Below are 16,216 nucleotides of genomic sequence, written 5' to 3'. Positions count from 1 at the left end.
AATGATCTTGTATTTTTGTGGCAGGGTTCAATTGAGATTGCAAGATAACATTATTTAATTAAGTTTTTGAATCGAATAAGAATTCTTAGTCATTTTTTTGCAAATAACTGATCTTATTCTGATTTTTCAACACCAAATATTCCCCGTAATGTTTTTTAAACCAATTTTTATTATTTCAAATAAGAATTTTTGGCCCATGACCATCTGTGCACCCATTTCCAGCCGAATCTCAGTTTTTCCTTCTCAAAAATCCGATTTCAAATTCCCGCTCACAACATCGTCTGCGTCTCCCCTCTCTACCCCGTAGCGATAGAGCGCATTTGCATTCGCAACCTGGAATATTTTTGTTTTCCAGAAGTTGAAAACCCTCAAGAAACCCTGATTTTCGGAGGAATTTTTGGTTTTCGAGTTGTTAGATCGATTGAAAACAAAAAGAGCTTCAATTTGATATATAAAAAGTTTAAATTTCATGAGAAATTCAATGAGAAAAAAAATTTTCAAGAAAAATCTGAAAATTTAATCGCGTTCCTGCTCATTTTCTCTCGATTTTCTCCAAATTTTCTATCGTTTTTCTCTCATTTTCTTGCCCATCTGTTTTCAATTCACCGCTGGGACAGCAGCCGTCTCTCCACGGAAAAAGTTTGTGTAACAAAACGACTCATCTCTCTTTCTTTTCACCCCGAAACCCTCGAATTTCGTAGTTTTCTTTTGTTTCTCCGTAAAAAATCCATGAAAAAAGCATCAAATCCATGAAAATCGATCATTTGCAGATCTCAAATCAACATTTTTCCGAAAAATTCGGAAAAATGTCGATTTCCAGCAACGAACAAGAGCATCGGAATGGGCGGTCTGCAGTAGGGAACCATGTGGATATGAGTTTGTATCCCCCGTTTATCAAACAGGTAAGAACTGATAAAAAGTGAAAAAAACGAAAAATTCTGATAAAAATAGTGTATTTTGGGTCAATACGAACCATGACTAGAGCTAGCAGGCCAATTTTGGAACTAGCAGACCAACATTGGTCTGCTAGCTATTTAGCAGACCAACGTTTAAAAATTTGAGTTTTTGCCACAAAAATGGGGTTTTCTGGGTTGAAAAACCTCAAAAATCTTGGAAAAAGTACTGATTTTTATTCCGAATCGCTCGAAATAGCTCGAAAACTAAGTCTCTAGTTAAATTCTGACTATTTTCAACCGATTTTCCAATTAGTTTTCACCTAAAAACCTGATTTTCACAGTTAAAATACTCAAAAAACCCTTCTAAAATTTCAGCTAGACGCAAAACTACCAGACTACACACGAGAAGGCGATATCGAGTATCCATTCGAGGAGATCACTGGAGTTGGCGATGAGAATCGGATAAGAGGTAAAAAAGTTCTCAAAATTTAAAAAATTTGCATTAGAGCATTCAAAACTTTTCAAAAATCGGTGAATTTGCAGGAAATTGGAGTAACAAATCGGATTATCTATTGGCGGTTATCGGATTCACAGCTGGCGTTGGTAAGGGATTGGATTTGGTGGTTTTGGAGTTAAAATTCGGGAAAATCGCGATTTTAGGCGGAAAATTGAGTTTTATAAATGAAAATTGGACAGAAAATAGTCCAAGTACACTCTGGAGTCAATTTAAGCCTGAAAATAGACTGTTTTGAACTGAAAATGCCATAAACAGGCCGGAAAACTGCTTTCTCGGCTTTAAAAGCCTCCAAAAAGCTGGAATTAAAGTTTGAGAGCTCTCTGATTTTGGTCTGCTAGCTTTTAGATTGGCCTGCTAGCTCTCAGATTGGTCTGCTAGCTCTGATTTTGGTCTGCTAGCTCAAAGTTTGATAGAAAGTTTTATCCGAAAGTTAGATTTTTTGAAAATTTGATTAATTATTGGATTTTTTGTGACTTTTAGTTAGTTGTTAGCCTCCTACTGCCTTATTTAGGCCTCCTAGCCTCTCTAGACCCCTAACTTTCATCCCTAATGTTAATTTCTTCATCACCGGCTGTGTTTTTTTCTTCTTTTCCACGAAAACCACCTATGGTCAATGTCCAAAGGGCATTATGAAGAGAAATGGTCAGATAATATCTGACCATTCCCATTCGAACTTTTCTTCTTTTATTGTCTTTTGAACGAATTGATAACACTAAGAGATATGAGAGAATTAGAGATTGACTACGTGCGAAAAATGATAATTGATTATTGATAACAAGAAATAGGAATATTCCCCCGCTGTTTTGTGGTCTGTGATGTTTTTTTCGTTTTTTGGAGTAAAAATGGCAAATTTTAGAAAATGAGTTTTCAGACAAATCCGAATAGCTAGCAGACCAACGTTGGTCTGCTAGTTCTTAGATTGGTCTGCTAATTCTGAAGTGGTCTGCTAATTCTGGATTTGGTTCATATTGAGAGCCATTTTGAGCATGTTCTAGATCTAAATCTTCATAAGTGGATTTCGGTTTTAATTAAGGTAGAGATAACCAGATTCTAATGAAAATTAGGTAATTAAGTTTTTCCTTGGAGTTTTAAAAGTTTAGGGAGGTCGACTATAAATAATGAAACAGAAAAATAGTAATTTTTTAATATTTTTTAATTGAAAAATGAGTTATTAGCACGCCACGCTTCTTACAACCGCGCTCTACCGAAACCGAAGAAACTTGGGAGACTCAGCGAAAAAGAGACATTTTTCAAGTGCATTTCGGTAGAGCGCAGTTGTAAGAACTGTGTCGAGCTAATACTAATATTTAACAATAACTACAATAATCTACCTACAGTATCCTCTAGCCCAGGGAAATCAGATAAAAAAAATCTCCTTCGCCATCTTTGACAGACCATTTTTTCACACTCCACCTACAATGATACTAATTGAGACACTAACAAACAATAGGTAAATAAATAAATCATGTGACACCGCCCGTCTTATTTCTAATTGATGATAAACATCTTACAAAAAACAATAAAAAATTGGCCATCATCACATTTCTTAAATTGATTTTTTCTTCTTTTTTGAGTATTTTGGTCTGCTAGCTCCATTTTGGTCTGCTAGCTCCATTTTGGTCTGTTAGCTCCATTTTGGTCTGCTAGCTCCATTTTGGTCTGCTAGCTCCATTTTGGTCTGCTAGCTCTCAGATTGGTCTGCTAGCTCTGATTTTGGTCTGTTAGTTCCGTTTTCTAGCTACTTATTCTACACGATTTTTAAAAGATTTGTCGCTTATTTCCCACTCCAAAACCATCCTTTTTACCTCATTTACCCCAAATCGTACACATTTTTCTCACTTTTTTCAGGAAGTTTCTGGAAATTTCCGTTCCTCGTGTTCAAACATGGCGGTGCCGCATTCCTCATCCCCTATCTCGTCATGCTTTGTCTCGCCGCCCTCCCCATGTTTTTCATGGAAATGGTATTGGGACAGTTCTCCTCCTCAGCCGCCATTAGTGTGTGGAAGGTGGTGCCGTTGTTTAAGGTAAGATTTCCCATTGGTCTGCTAGTTCCATTTTGGCCTGCTAGCTTTGATTTTGTTCTGCTAGCTCTGACTTTGGTCTGCTAGCTCTGACTTTGGTCTGCTAGCTCTGACTTTGGTCTGCTAGCTCCGATTTTGGTCTGCTAGCTCTCAAATTGGTCTGCTAGCTCCATTTTGGTCTGCCAGCTCAATTTTCCAACTTTTCCAGGGAATCGGCTTCGCACAAGTGACAATTTCTGGATTTTTTGCTGTTTTCTTCAATATTATCTCCGCATGGACCTTATTCTACCTCATCAATTCATTCAGTTTCTCGATTCCATGGTCGAATTGTGCGAATTCTTGGTCTGGAGAAAGTAAGTGCGCTCTAATGCTAAATTTTGGAATTTTCTTAAATTTTGTCAAAAGAGCGCGCTTGCTCAACTCCTTTTGTTACAGACTGCACACTTGGCACCCGAATCCAATGTCGGGAAATGAATGGAACACTCCTTGTGAATGGAAGTTGTATTGTGGAACACGCCGCATCGAATGAGACTACAGTAATCCCGCTGCATGATTTGAATTCGATTCCAAGTTTGAGATATTTTCAGTGAGTTTGGGTATGGACTTAGGAATGAAACTTGGTAAGAATAGCTGAAAATGTTTTTTTTAAACAGTTTTTCATACAAAAAATGATATAAAATATAGGATTTTGAATCAAAAAGTCGAATTTATTATTATTTTTCGACAGAAAACTGATAAAAATTGGTGAAAATGCTTTCTTTTGGGTGTAAAATTTGAGATTTTCTCAGTTTTTCAGGGCGAAATTCGGGTTTCAGCTATTTTTAATGTTTTTCTGTTAAAGTTCATGATTTTGGTCAGCTAGCTCGGTTTTTTTTTTCCAAAATCAGAATTTTCCAACAAAAATTCAGTTTTCCTTCTCAAAAACCGAGTTTTACCTATAAAATTGACGAAAAATCTTATTTTAGGTCTAAAAATCTCGATTTTCAATAAATTTTGACGCTTTTAATCTATTTTTCAAACAAAACCCCGGTTTCCAGCTGAAAAAATCACAATTTTTCCAGCACCGACGTCCTAATGCTCTCAAAAGGTGTCGACGACTTCGGAACACTCAACTGGTACCTGGGTCTCTGTGTTCTTGTCTGTTGGATCGCCGTCTTTTTGTGTCTATTCCAAGGAGTGAAATCGAGTGGAAAAGTCGTCTACATTTCAGTGATTTTTCCATTCATCATTCTTACCGTACTCCTCACTCGTCTCCTCACTTTAGATGGATCCATCTCTGCTGTTCTCTACTTTTTATCCCCCAAATGGGAGGTTTTGAGCGATTTACACGTGTGGGGAGAGGCTGCCGTTCAGGCGTTTTATTCGGTTTCGTGTTGTTCTGGAGGACTTTTCACGATTGCCAGTTACTCAAAGTTTCATAATAATGTTTATAAGTGAGTGGACTTGGGAAATTGGGAAAAAATTTGAGCTTTCTAGTGGAAAAATGAGGTTTTTAGGCGATTTTTGATGGTTTTTGGGCACTTTTTAGTTAGAAATCATGATTTTTAAACGATTTTTGCATTTTTTCAAGTGAACATCAAGAATTGTGGTCAGAAACTCAGGATTTTATGGTTTTTGAAAAGATTTTAGCTGGAAATTTCGTTCTCCAATTTTGGTCTGCTAGCTCCATTTTGGTCTGCTAGCTCCATTTTGGTCTGCTAGCTACGAAATTGGTCTGCTAGCTCCATATTGGTCTGCTAGCTCTGATTTTGGTCTGCTAGCTTTCACTTTCTATTTTTCCAGAGACATCTGCCTTGTCCTCCTCGTCGACGTGTTCGTCTCCCTCATCGGATGTCTCCTCACGTTCTCAGCCATCGGATTCACGTGTTACGAGTTTGCAATCGCCCTCGACAAATTCCAAATCCGAGACGGCTTCCATCTCGTCTTCGTGTTTCTCGCCGAAGCGCTGGCTGGCGTGCCCGTGGCGCCTCTCTACGCGGGTCTCTTCTTCATAATGATTCTACTGGTAGTCCACGCGACACAGATGTTCGTCGTGGAGACAATTGTGTCGTCACTTTGTGATGAGTATCCGGAGAGATTGAGAAGAAATCGGAGGCATGTATTGACTACTGTATGCGCACTATTCATATGTCTATCCATCCCGTTCTGCTTGTCATCTGGACTGTATTGGATGGAATTGCTCACTCAATTTGTGCTCACTTGGCCTCTCGTCGTCATTGCATTCTTGGAATGTATGGCTATCAATTGGATTTATGGAGTGGATAACATGTTGGACAATGCCAAGTGGATTGTGGGACACTGGCCGCCGTGTTATATATTTTGGAAGGTAATTTGAGATGAAAATGTCTGAAAATGTCAATTATAAACCGAAAAATGTTGAAAAAAGCTCATAATTTTCGGTTTCAAATCGGAAATAGCATAGTTGAGTTGAGCCAAAAAGCGTAAAAAATTCCAAATTAAGATTTGATTCAAGCTGATTTTGATCGGAAATCAACATTTTTAACCGGAATTTCTGTAATTTTTTTGGTGGAAACTGTCTGAAAAAATCATAAATTTCTTGAAATGCCGGTCCAAAACTGGCATTTTCAGCATTTTCTAAGCCTAAATCCCTTCAAAAATAACAAAAAACCTTAAATTTTGGTCTGCAAGCTCTGATTTTGGTTTGCCAGTTCTGATTTTGGTCTGCTAGCTCCCAGATTGGTCTGCTAGCTCCCAGATTGGTCTACTAGTTCCCAGATTGGTCTGCTAGCTCCCAGATTAGTCTGCTAGCTCCCAGATTGGTCTGCTAGCTCCCAGATTGGTCTGCTAGCTCCCAGATTGGTCTGCTAGCTCTCAGATTGGTCTGCTAGCTCTAGTTTTGGTGAACATTTTTAGCCGAGAGTTGTGCTTTTTGAGAAAAAATATTTTTCGAAAAAATTAAAAAAAACTATTTTTCAGGTTCTGTTCAAATTCATCTGTCCACTGGTCTACTTATCAATCCTCTGTTTCCTGTGGCTTGACTGGAATTCAATAGAATACGAATCATATCAATTCCCCTATTGGTCAATTCTCGCCGCGTGGGGCATTGCCTCAATCCCCCTCATTCTCATCCCAATCATCGGAATCTGGCAGTTTTGTATAGCAAAGGGAACGATAACTCAGAAATGGTGGAGAGTACTGTATCCGGATGATGCGTGGGGACCCGCGTTGGCGATTCATCGAGCAGAGAAGTTCCCTCTACAGATTCCAGAGGCAAGACGGTTGTTGTTGCCGCCAGAGGTGGAGATCGCAGCGTCGCAGAGGGATTTACAGGTGAATTGAGACAAAAAAGACTGCAAGAAAAAGGAGCCAGAATGAAGAAAATCGTCGAAATTTTTGTGAATTTTGAACCATTTAAAATTTTTGTGATTTTGGTCTGCTAGCTCTAATTAGCAGACCAAAATTGGGGTTAGCAGACCAATCTTAGAGCTAGCAGACCAAAGTTGGAGCTAGCAGACCAAAGTTGGAGCTAGCAGACCAAAGTTGGAGCTAGCAGACCAAAATTGGAGTTAGTAGACCAATCTGAGAGCTAGCAGACCAAAGTTGGAGCTAGCAGACCAATCTGAGAGCTAGCAGACCAAAATAATTTTTTTCTCGAAATTCACATTTTTGACTATTTTCCGGCACTTTTTGAGTTTTTTTCGAGATTCCTGACTCATATAATTTCAGGATGACATCCCAATGAATAGTGGAGTTCTGACCGCCGGCCGCTCATCAGAATTCGCTCAGACAACGGACGCCCGATCGATCCGATCTACAGTAGCCGGTGGAGGGGATCGAGGAGATGTGAAGAGTATCGGCGCGACAATTAACACGATGATTCCCAAATTTGAGAGGGAAACTGCAATTTGAGAAGGATGGATGGATGGATATATGAGAATAAGAATACGAGAAGAAGCGTGTTTGAGCCTATTTTGTTATAGTTTTTATTATGTTTTAGGACGGAAATCGAGAGGAAATTGAGGGAAAATTGGGGTTTTCTGGCGATTTTTGACTGCTTTTGTACAGTTTTTAGCAAAAAAATTTGATTTTTGAACTGAAATCTCATGTTTTGAGATTTTTAAGTCAAAATCCGGAATTTTTTATCAGAAATTTTTTTTTTTTGAATCTAAATTTCCAAAAAAAAATTTTGGAATTTTTTTTGGAAATTTAGATTTTTTTCGAATTTTGACAAATTTTTCAAGGCTTTTGGACAGAAAATCCTGTTTTGACCGGATTGTAGTGTTTCTCAGCTATTAAAAAAAGATTTTTGCGTTCTCTTTAGTAGATTTTATCAATTTTCAGTCAGAGAACGATTTCCAGTCACTTTTTCGAGTTTTTTATCTCTGAAAATAACATTTTTCGATTAAAATTCAAATTTTCAGTCGTTTTATGAGTTCTAGGTGCAACTGTCTGAATTCGAGTCATTTTAGCCATTTTCTAGGCATAATTTCCACAAAGCGCTGGTTCAAACCTTATTTAACTACCAGTGTTTCTGATTTTCAGTCAAATTTCCACTAATTTTCCCTTTTATCAGTACTTTTTTTTTACTCTCCGCTTCTCTCTGTGCTAAATGTGACGGAAGCAGGTGGCTGGTTGTGATAATCAACCTCCGGAAAAGTAGACTGTACTTTTAGAAAATTGCTCAAAATTTGAGATTTTTGACTTTAAACTAGCTGAAAATGTCTTAAAAATAATGAAAAATTTGATGGAAATCACCAAAAATCTCTTCCTTCTTTTTGACCTACCTCGCTAATTTTTGATCTACCTCCCATTTTTCCTCTAGATTTTTGACCTCCCACCCCTCGTATATTCTATTTTTCTCTGCGTCTCTCTTTCTCTCTCTCTCATCAATTTTTTCTATCATTTTCTTCTTCTTCTTCTCGTTTTTCTGTTATCATCATGTGTGTGTATTTGATACTCCTGTCTCCTGTTGCCTCCTGCCGTTCTTTCCGGTTTCAGCTGGTTTTTTTTTGAGGTTTTTGACCGAAAATTGGAGTTTTTGAGAGGAAAATTAAGGACTTTTAGCTGAAAATCGTAGTTTTTAAAAATTTTATTGACTGAAAATTCTGGTTTTTGAGCTGATTTTAGTCCAAAATACGGGTTTTCATGATGGAAATACCTATTTTTGCAGTATTTTGACGAAAAATCAATCGCTCATTCACTAGCAGACCAATTTGAGAGCTAGCAGACCAATTTGAGAGCTAGCAGACCAATCTGATAGCTAGCAGACCAATATGAGAGCTGGCAGACCAACATAAGAACTAGCAGACCAACTTAAGAACTAGCAGACCAAAGAGTCATTTTTAACTTTTTTCGGACGAAAATCACAAGTTTTGAGTCATTTTCAGTCAAAAATCCTAATTCCTTTATCAAAAATCCACTTTTCCGGTCTAAATATTCCTCAAATCTTTGTAAATTTTTAAAACAATTGTCTAATAATGGTGCTCTCTTTGCCTTAAAGTATTACCCATTGGGATTTTCCTTATTTTTAATTTTTTCACGAAAAAAGTGTTCCCTATCAAAATACGGTGTCATTTTGTCAGTTTTTCATTCATTTTTGCTCCAATTTTTAAAATTTTTATTTACATAATTTCCCCAACCTCACGAATCTCGAATCGCAATATAGTTTGTATGTATTTTCAATAAAATTGAACCGATTTCTGATAATTTTTTCGAAAATTTTGAATTTTTCTTTTTTCAATCGGTTTACATCGATAATCTTCTATATTTTCATTGATTTTCCGATTTCTGTGTGTGTTGATATCCGGATGTCCTGATTTTCGACTGAAAATTATCTGAAAATTAAAAAAAAATTCTGAAAAGAAGTGAATTCGTTTTTTCTGTCTCTCCGTCTATCCGCATGTCCTGATTTTCACTCATTTATTCCAGATGACAACAGAAAAATTGGAAAACGATTGGAAACTGATACAAGATGATTTTCAGAAGCTTGAGGTAAGAAATTCGTCATTTTTTGTATAAAAAGTCAACTTTTTATCTCGAAAAATCCAAATTTTTTCAAAAAAATTTTAGAAAATCCACGACGAGTACATTCAAAAGTCTCGACAAGTGAGTAAATTCCAAGATACGGCCGGAAAAGCGATGAAACATCACAATTATCTGCTGAAAAACTTCAAAGAGACCATGAAGCAGTGAGTTTTGGCTGAATGAGAGCTAGCAGACCAATCTGGGAGCTAGCAGACCAATCTGGGAGCTAGCAGACCAATCTGGGAGCTAGCAGACCAATCTGGGAGCTAGCAGACCAATCTGGGAGCTAGCAGACCAATCTGGGAGCTAGCAGACCAATCTGAGAGCTAGCAGACCAATCTGAGAGCTAGCAGACCAATCTGGAAGCTAGCAGACCAATCTGAGAGCTAGCAGACCAATCTGGGAGCTAGCAGACCAATCTGGGAGCAAGCAGACCAATCTAAGAGCTAGCAGACCAATCTAAGAACTAGCAGACCAATCTAAGAGCTAGCAGACCAATCTAAGAACTAGCAGACCAATATGGGAGCTAGCAGACCAAAATACATTTTTCGCTAAAAATCACCTCAAAGACCCTTTTTTTGCGATTTTTTGCTATTTTACTATCAAAAATCACCGAAAAATCACATTTTCCGCCTAAAAATCCCCATAATCAATCAATTTTCTTGCAGAACACAGCAATCACTCGAGAAGAAAGAGCCGTCGGAAGAGAAATCGTCGATCGTCGCACAAATCTCGAAAATGCGCGAAGAAATGGAGGTGTCGAATCTGCGACTCCGTGATATGCAAGGAGAACTGCCCGCCCAATCGAATGGGTTCTATTTGAATCTGATTTTGGGATCGAATCTCAACGTGTCGCTTCTCACAAAGACCGAGAAGTTCAAGTATAAACAGGTTGGTGGATTTTGGTCTGCTAGCTCCAAAATTTTCCATTTTTTTGAGGAATACGAGGGCTTCAAATGGAACATCACAATCCTCATCTGCGCCTTGGCCCTAATCTCGTGGATGTGGCCATTCCGAGTATTCGATTCGATTCTATGCTTTCTGATGGTCTGGTACTACTGTACCCTAACAATCCGTGAGTCGGTGCTCCGTGTGAATGGCTCGAAAATCAAAGGATGGTGGCTCTCTCATCATTATCTCTCGTGCGCCGTGCCCGGTATCGTACTCACGTGGAAAGACGGCGTGTGTTATCAGGAGTTCCGTCCCTATTTCCTCCTTTTCACTTTCTATATCTCATTGGTTCAACTGGCACAGAATCAGTATCAATCGGGATGTTTGAGGAGACTTCACTCATTGGGACAAGGACATCAAATGGATATTACTGTCGAGGGATTCACTTCGTGGCAATTCAAAGGGCTCACTTTCTTGTTGCCGTTTTTGACCATCGGATATGTAAGTTTTGAGAGGGAATAGTGAATTTAGCACCCTATTTTCGAGTTTTCACATCGGAATAGCTAGCAGACCAACGTTGGTCTGCTAGTGTTGGCTTTGGTCTGCTAGGGAATGAGCGATTGATTTTTGGTCAAAATGCTGCGAAAATAGGTATTTCTACTATGAAAAACTGGATTTTCGATGTTTTCCAGCAAAAAGCCGAATTTTAGATTAAATCAGTTTAAAAAACAACGATTTCCAGTCAAAAAATATCAAAAAACGTCGAATTTCAGCCAAAAATCTCTATTTTTCTATTGAAAACGCCTAATTTCTCCCCCTAAACCCAATTTTCGGCCAAAAACCTTTTAAAAACCTCTTTGGTCTGCTAGCTCTGATGTTGGTCTGCTAGCTCCAATTTTGGTCTGCTAGCTCAGATATTGGTCTGCTAATTATGATATTGGTCTGCTAGCTCCGATTTTGGGCTGCTAGCTCTAGTTTTGGTCTGCTAGCTCTCATTTTGGTCTGCTAGCTCTAATTTTGGTCTGCTAGCTCTAATTTTGGTCTGCTAGCTCTCATTTTGGTCTGCTAGCTCTAATTTTGGTCTGCTAGCTCTAGTTTTGGTCTGCTAGCTCTAATTTTGGTCAGCTAGCTCTGATTTTGGTCTGTTAGCTCTAATGTTGGTCTGCTAGCACTGATATTGGTCTGCTATCTCTAATTTTGGTCTGTTAGCTCTAATGTTGGTCTGCTAGCTTTCAAATTGGTCTGTTAGCTCTAATGTTGGTCTGCTAGCTTTCAAATTGGTCTGCTAGCTCTCAAATTGGTCTGCTAGTTCTCATATTGGTCTGCTAGCTCCCAGATTGGTCTGCTAGCTCCGATTTTGGGCTGCTAGCTCTGATATTGGTCTGCTAGCTCTAACGTTGGTCTGCTAGCTCTAACGTTGGTCTGCTAGCTCTAATTTTGGTCTGCTAGCTCTGATGTTGGTCTGCTAGCTCCGATTTTGTGCTGCTAGCTCCGATTTTTCAAATTTTTTTCTGATATTTTCACCAAAAATGTTATTTTTCAGCTCTACCAACTGTATCTCGCATGGAAACTGTACGGTTACACGAATACGGAGACATGTGACGGATTGTGGCAGGTAATACCGATTTTTCACCTGAAATGTTCACAAAAAATTATTTTTAAAATTTTCAGGTTTGGGCCCTCTCGATTCTTCTCGGAGCGATCGCCGGTGGAAATATTGTGACGACGTCGATGGTTTGCATCAGAAAACTCAAAACCACGCCCTCTTACACGAACATTGTTGCTCTCACCCGGAAATACAGCTCTCGCCACAAAATCAATCAGGCTCCGCCCACTTGTGACCAGAATGCCACGTCATCATCGTCGAGTGCCACGTCGACTCGTGTCCCGCCACCACCAACTGAGAAATTGCATTTGCATTAATTCATTTTGACTTTTCTGACTGAAATTGTGCAGGCATAAATTTTCAGATGTTTTCCCCCGTTTATTTGTAATTTTTTGAGATTTTCAGTCCCTGTTTGATTCATATGACTACGGTTTTACTATTTTTGTCGAATTTGCCCCCATTTTTCATGTAAAATTAACGTTTTTTCGGCTATTTTTGCCTTTTTACCCTTTAAAAATGAATTTATTCATATAAAACATAGGTTTAGCTGATTTTAATCCGATAATTTTTTTTCAAGTTATTAATTCTTGTTCGCTACTTATCTGTTGCTTTTTATGATTATAATTCTCGTTTTCTAATCCTTTTTAAAGTGAATAGAATCAGACAATAATGAGAAGTTGTCGTAGGGTATGGGATATTGTGACGTCACGGCCGTAAACACCGTCACGCGAAAATGCGGACCTTCAAAATTTTCCCATTTTTGAGAGTTTTTGTTGAATTTCACTGAAAATTGCTCAAATTTGACGCGTATTCTGCATTTTGTTCACAAATTTGCTAACTTTAGCCACGTATTTTTGAGTTTTTGTTCGAGCACCGGATGGTTAACTCATTTTTCCAGCGCTAAGTATACAAAACTATTGTAAATCTATTTATCCTCATTCTAATTGGACACTTCACACATGTGTTGCATTGAATCGTTGAATTTCTGTTGGTTTCTCTTGGCAACAGCTTTCTACTGTTTCCGGTTCTTTTTGTCAAAATTCTAATCTCGCATGCTATGTTGTGTTCAGCGTTAATGTTTTGCCAAACTCTAATTTGTTACTTATCGAAACATTTCTTTGTTTTCCATGAAATGTTTTTTCCGCTGAAATCCGTTTTTGCTGCTTTCACCGCGTCTTTTCTTATCATCCTTCTTGTTTTTTTTCCAGAATCTCTTACAATATTCACATTTTTCAGAACCGACACCAATAGTTCTCGAAAAAGCTGGAGGAAAAAGCCATGATGAGTGCACACAACAAGCACTCTAGCTTTTTCAAGTCGGAGAACTCCCTGTAGTTCTTCGCACGCGTGGTGATGAGGACTGCTCCGGATCAGTGGCTCTTTGTAGTCTACTGTTCCATGCGTTTAGGAGTTGGTTTTACGCGCACTGAAGGTATGCGAACTATGTTCGCGAAGTCGAAGAGCCTCTTACGAGAGGCCTTCGCACGCGTGGTGATGAGGACTGCTCCGGATCAGTGGCTCTTTGTAGTCTACTGTTCCATGCGTTTAGGAGTTGGTTTTACGCGCACTGAAGGTATGCGAACTATGTTCGCGAAGTCGAAGAGCCTCTTACGAGAGGCCTTTGCACGCGTGGTGATGAGGACTGCTCCGGATCAGTGGCTCTTTGTAGTCTACTGTTCCATGCGTTTAGGAGTTGGTTTTACGCGCACTGAAGGTATGCGAACTATGTTCGCGAAGTCGAAGAGCCTCTTACGAGAGGCCTTTGCACGCGTGGTGAAGAGGACTGCTCCGGATCAGTGGCTCTTTGTAGTCTACTGTTCCATGCGTTTAGGAGTTGGTTTTACGCGCACAATTCGCGATGATTACATCCACTCCGGTGATTAGATTTATGAGCGAATTAAGGATAAAAGTAAACAACAGTGAAGACAACGACAAAGCACAAGGAATGGAGTTGATGAAGACAACTGGAAACTGGAGGAATTCAATCAGATGAACACGGTGCGTTTTGAAAAGTTAGTCCACAAAAAGGGGCGGTGGCGGCCAATGATACGCACGGAAGTGTGTCTAAAAATGATTATTTAAGGCGGAAAAGAGTTTCGAAGCACGAATGAAACCATAATGGGTGTACACGCGACTCGTTTAATGGCTCAATCGGGATGTTTTGAGGAGACTTCACTCATTGGGACAAGGACATCAAATGGATATTACTGTAGAGGGATTCACTTCGTGCCAATTCAAAGGCCTCACTTTCTTGTCGCCGTTTTTGACCATCGGATATGTAAGTTTTAGTGAGAAATAGTGAATTTAGCGCCCTAAAATTAGTTTAGAAATCTTTTTTTTAAATTTTCACTTTGACGTTGGTCTGCTAGCTCGCTCTGAAATTGGTCTGCTAATTATGAAGTTCTGCTAGTGAATGAGCGATTGATTAAAAGACTGTGAAATAAAAGACTGTGAAAAATAGGTATTTTTACTATGAAAAACTGAATTTTCGATTATTTTCCAGCAGAAAGCCGAATTTTAGATCAATATCAATTCAAAACCGCAATTTAGAGTCAAAAAACTCTATTTTTCTATTGAAAACGCCTATGCTAGCTCGGATTTTTCAAACTTTTTTCTGAGATTTTCACCACAAATGTTATTTTTCAGCTCTACCAACTGTATCTCGCATGGAAACTGTACGTCTACACGAATACGGAGACATGTGACGGTCTGTGGCAGGTAATATCGACTTTTCACCTAAAGTTTTCACTTTAAAAAATTTTCAGGTTTGGGCCCTCTCGATTCTTCTCGGAGCGATCGCCGGTGGAAATATTGTGACGACGTCGATGGTTTGCATCAGAAAACTCAAAACCACGCCCTCTTACACGAACATTGTTGCTCTCACCCGGAAATACAGCTCTCGTCACAAAATCAATCAGGCTCCGCCCACTTTTGACCAGAATGCCACGTCATCATCGTCGAGTGCCACGTCGACTCGTGTCCCGCCACCGCCAACTGAGAAATTGCATTTGCATTAATTCATTTTGACTTTTCTGACTGAAATTGTGCAGGCATAAATTTTCAGATGTTTTCCCCCGTTTATTTGTGATTTTTTGAGATTTTCAGTCCCTGTTTGATTCATATGACTACGGTTTTACTATTTTTGTCGAATTTGCCCCATTTTTCATGTAAAATTAACGTTTTTCCGGCGATTTTTGCCTTTTTCATTTTTTAATTATATTATCGATCTTTTCCCCTTTATTTCAATTTGAATCCCTTTTTGACATTTTGAAAAATTATAGTAACCATTGCCAAGATACCGTGCTTTTTTTTTCGTGCATTCATTATTAGGGACCGCAATGAACGTGGGGGCGGAGCTATTCATTTTGTTTGCGGCGTCATGGATAGGTTATTGAAAAAAAATCAGATTCTAATTTCGAATTAAAAATTTTTCTCCAAATGGATTTGAGTATTGTGAAACTTGAGATATTAGATGTTTTCTTTCAAAATATGCTGAAAATTATCTCGAATTTTAAGAAATCACGTCAACAATAAATATTTTTTCCTATTACCACATTTGTGTTCATTCAGTTCAGTGGATAGTAAATTTTCAGACTAATATAAGTTCACCGTCTATTCAATACCAAAAGAATTACTGTCAGGAAAGCTGTGTTGCTGGGATCAGAAAAAATAGTACACGCTTGCAAAAGAAAAACGTTTTATTCACGAAAAAGGTCTAAAAGTTTCCAAAAAAAAATTAGAAAAGTGTTCGAAAAGTATTCGCTCATAATCGTAATCACCGGATCATTCAGTATCACCGCGTGGATGTAATCATCGCGAATCAGGTAACTTCATCTCCAAAATGCATGGGTCAGATAACTCCAAAGAGAAACCACCCGGAGAGGTTACATTTTCTATGCGGAAAAACATCTAATGTGTGAGTATCTCCCACCTAGTGAGAAGGATTTGAATCCAACTCCGCGTGTGTAACTCCATCTCCAAAATGCATGGGTCAGATAACTCCGAAGAGAAACCACCCGGAGAGCGTACATCTTTAACGCGGGAGCGTACATCAACTAGAGTCTCTCTCACTTTGCTTGCAGGATTTGGATCCTACTCTGCGTGTGTAACTCAAACTCCAAAATGTAGGTTACATAATTCACGCTATCAAACATCAACCAGAGTATCTCCCATCTTGTGAGAAGGACTTGAATCCAACTCCGCGTGTGTAACTCCATCTCCAAAATGCATGGGTCAGTTATCTCCGAAGAGAGACCACCCGGAGAGCGTACATCTTTAACGCGGGAAAACTTCAACAGGA

At 38.8% G+C, this 16,216-nt stretch overlaps 3 protein-coding genes across 3 annotated transcripts; all 3 read left to right on the top strand.

Moving 5' to 3' along the window:
• Positions 1-806: 806 nt before the first annotated feature.
• GCK72_011624 (uncharacterized protein) lies at positions 807-7,304 on the top strand (the record flags this gene model as incomplete). The annotated part of the gene is made up of 10 exons (XM_003102167.2): positions 807-902; positions 1,272-1,365; positions 1,440-1,499; positions 3,262-3,437; positions 3,643-3,787; positions 3,870-4,020; positions 4,496-4,867; positions 5,217-5,760; positions 6,372-6,725; positions 7,122-7,304. 10 exons carry the CDS (start codon positions 807-809, stop codon positions 7,302-7,304), a joined length of 2,175 nt encoding a protein of 724 aa, XP_003102215.1.
• A 2,019-nt stretch (positions 7,305-9,323) lies between these two features.
• On the top strand, positions 9,324-12,233 carry GCK72_011623 (uncharacterized protein; the record flags this gene model as incomplete). Its single annotated transcript, XM_053728576.1, has 6 exons — positions 9,324-9,386; positions 9,465-9,583; positions 10,088-10,310; positions 10,359-10,811; positions 11,854-11,925; positions 11,982-12,233. The coding sequence occupies 6 exons, from the start codon at positions 9,324-9,326 to the stop codon at positions 12,231-12,233; spliced, it is 1,182 nt and encodes a 393-aa protein (XP_053588153.1).
• A 1,880-nt stretch (positions 12,234-14,113) lies between these two features.
• On the top strand, positions 14,114-14,933 carry GCK72_011622 (uncharacterized protein; the record flags this gene model as incomplete). Its single annotated transcript, XM_003102252.2, has 3 exons — positions 14,114-14,194; positions 14,563-14,634; positions 14,682-14,933. The coding sequence occupies 3 exons, from the start codon at positions 14,114-14,116 to the stop codon at positions 14,931-14,933; spliced, it is 405 nt and encodes a 134-aa protein (XP_003102300.1).
• Between the last annotated feature and the right edge of the window lie 1,283 nt (positions 14,934-16,216).

This window comes from Caenorhabditis remanei, chromosome III, assembly GCF_010183535.1.
Source record: "Caenorhabditis remanei strain PX506 chromosome III, whole genome shotgun sequence".
NCBI lineage: Eukaryota > Metazoa > Nematoda > Chromadorea > Rhabditida > Rhabditidae > Caenorhabditis > Caenorhabditis remanei.
Note: the sequence above shows the minus strand (reverse complement) of the source record. Positions and strands in the feature narration are given on the sequence as shown.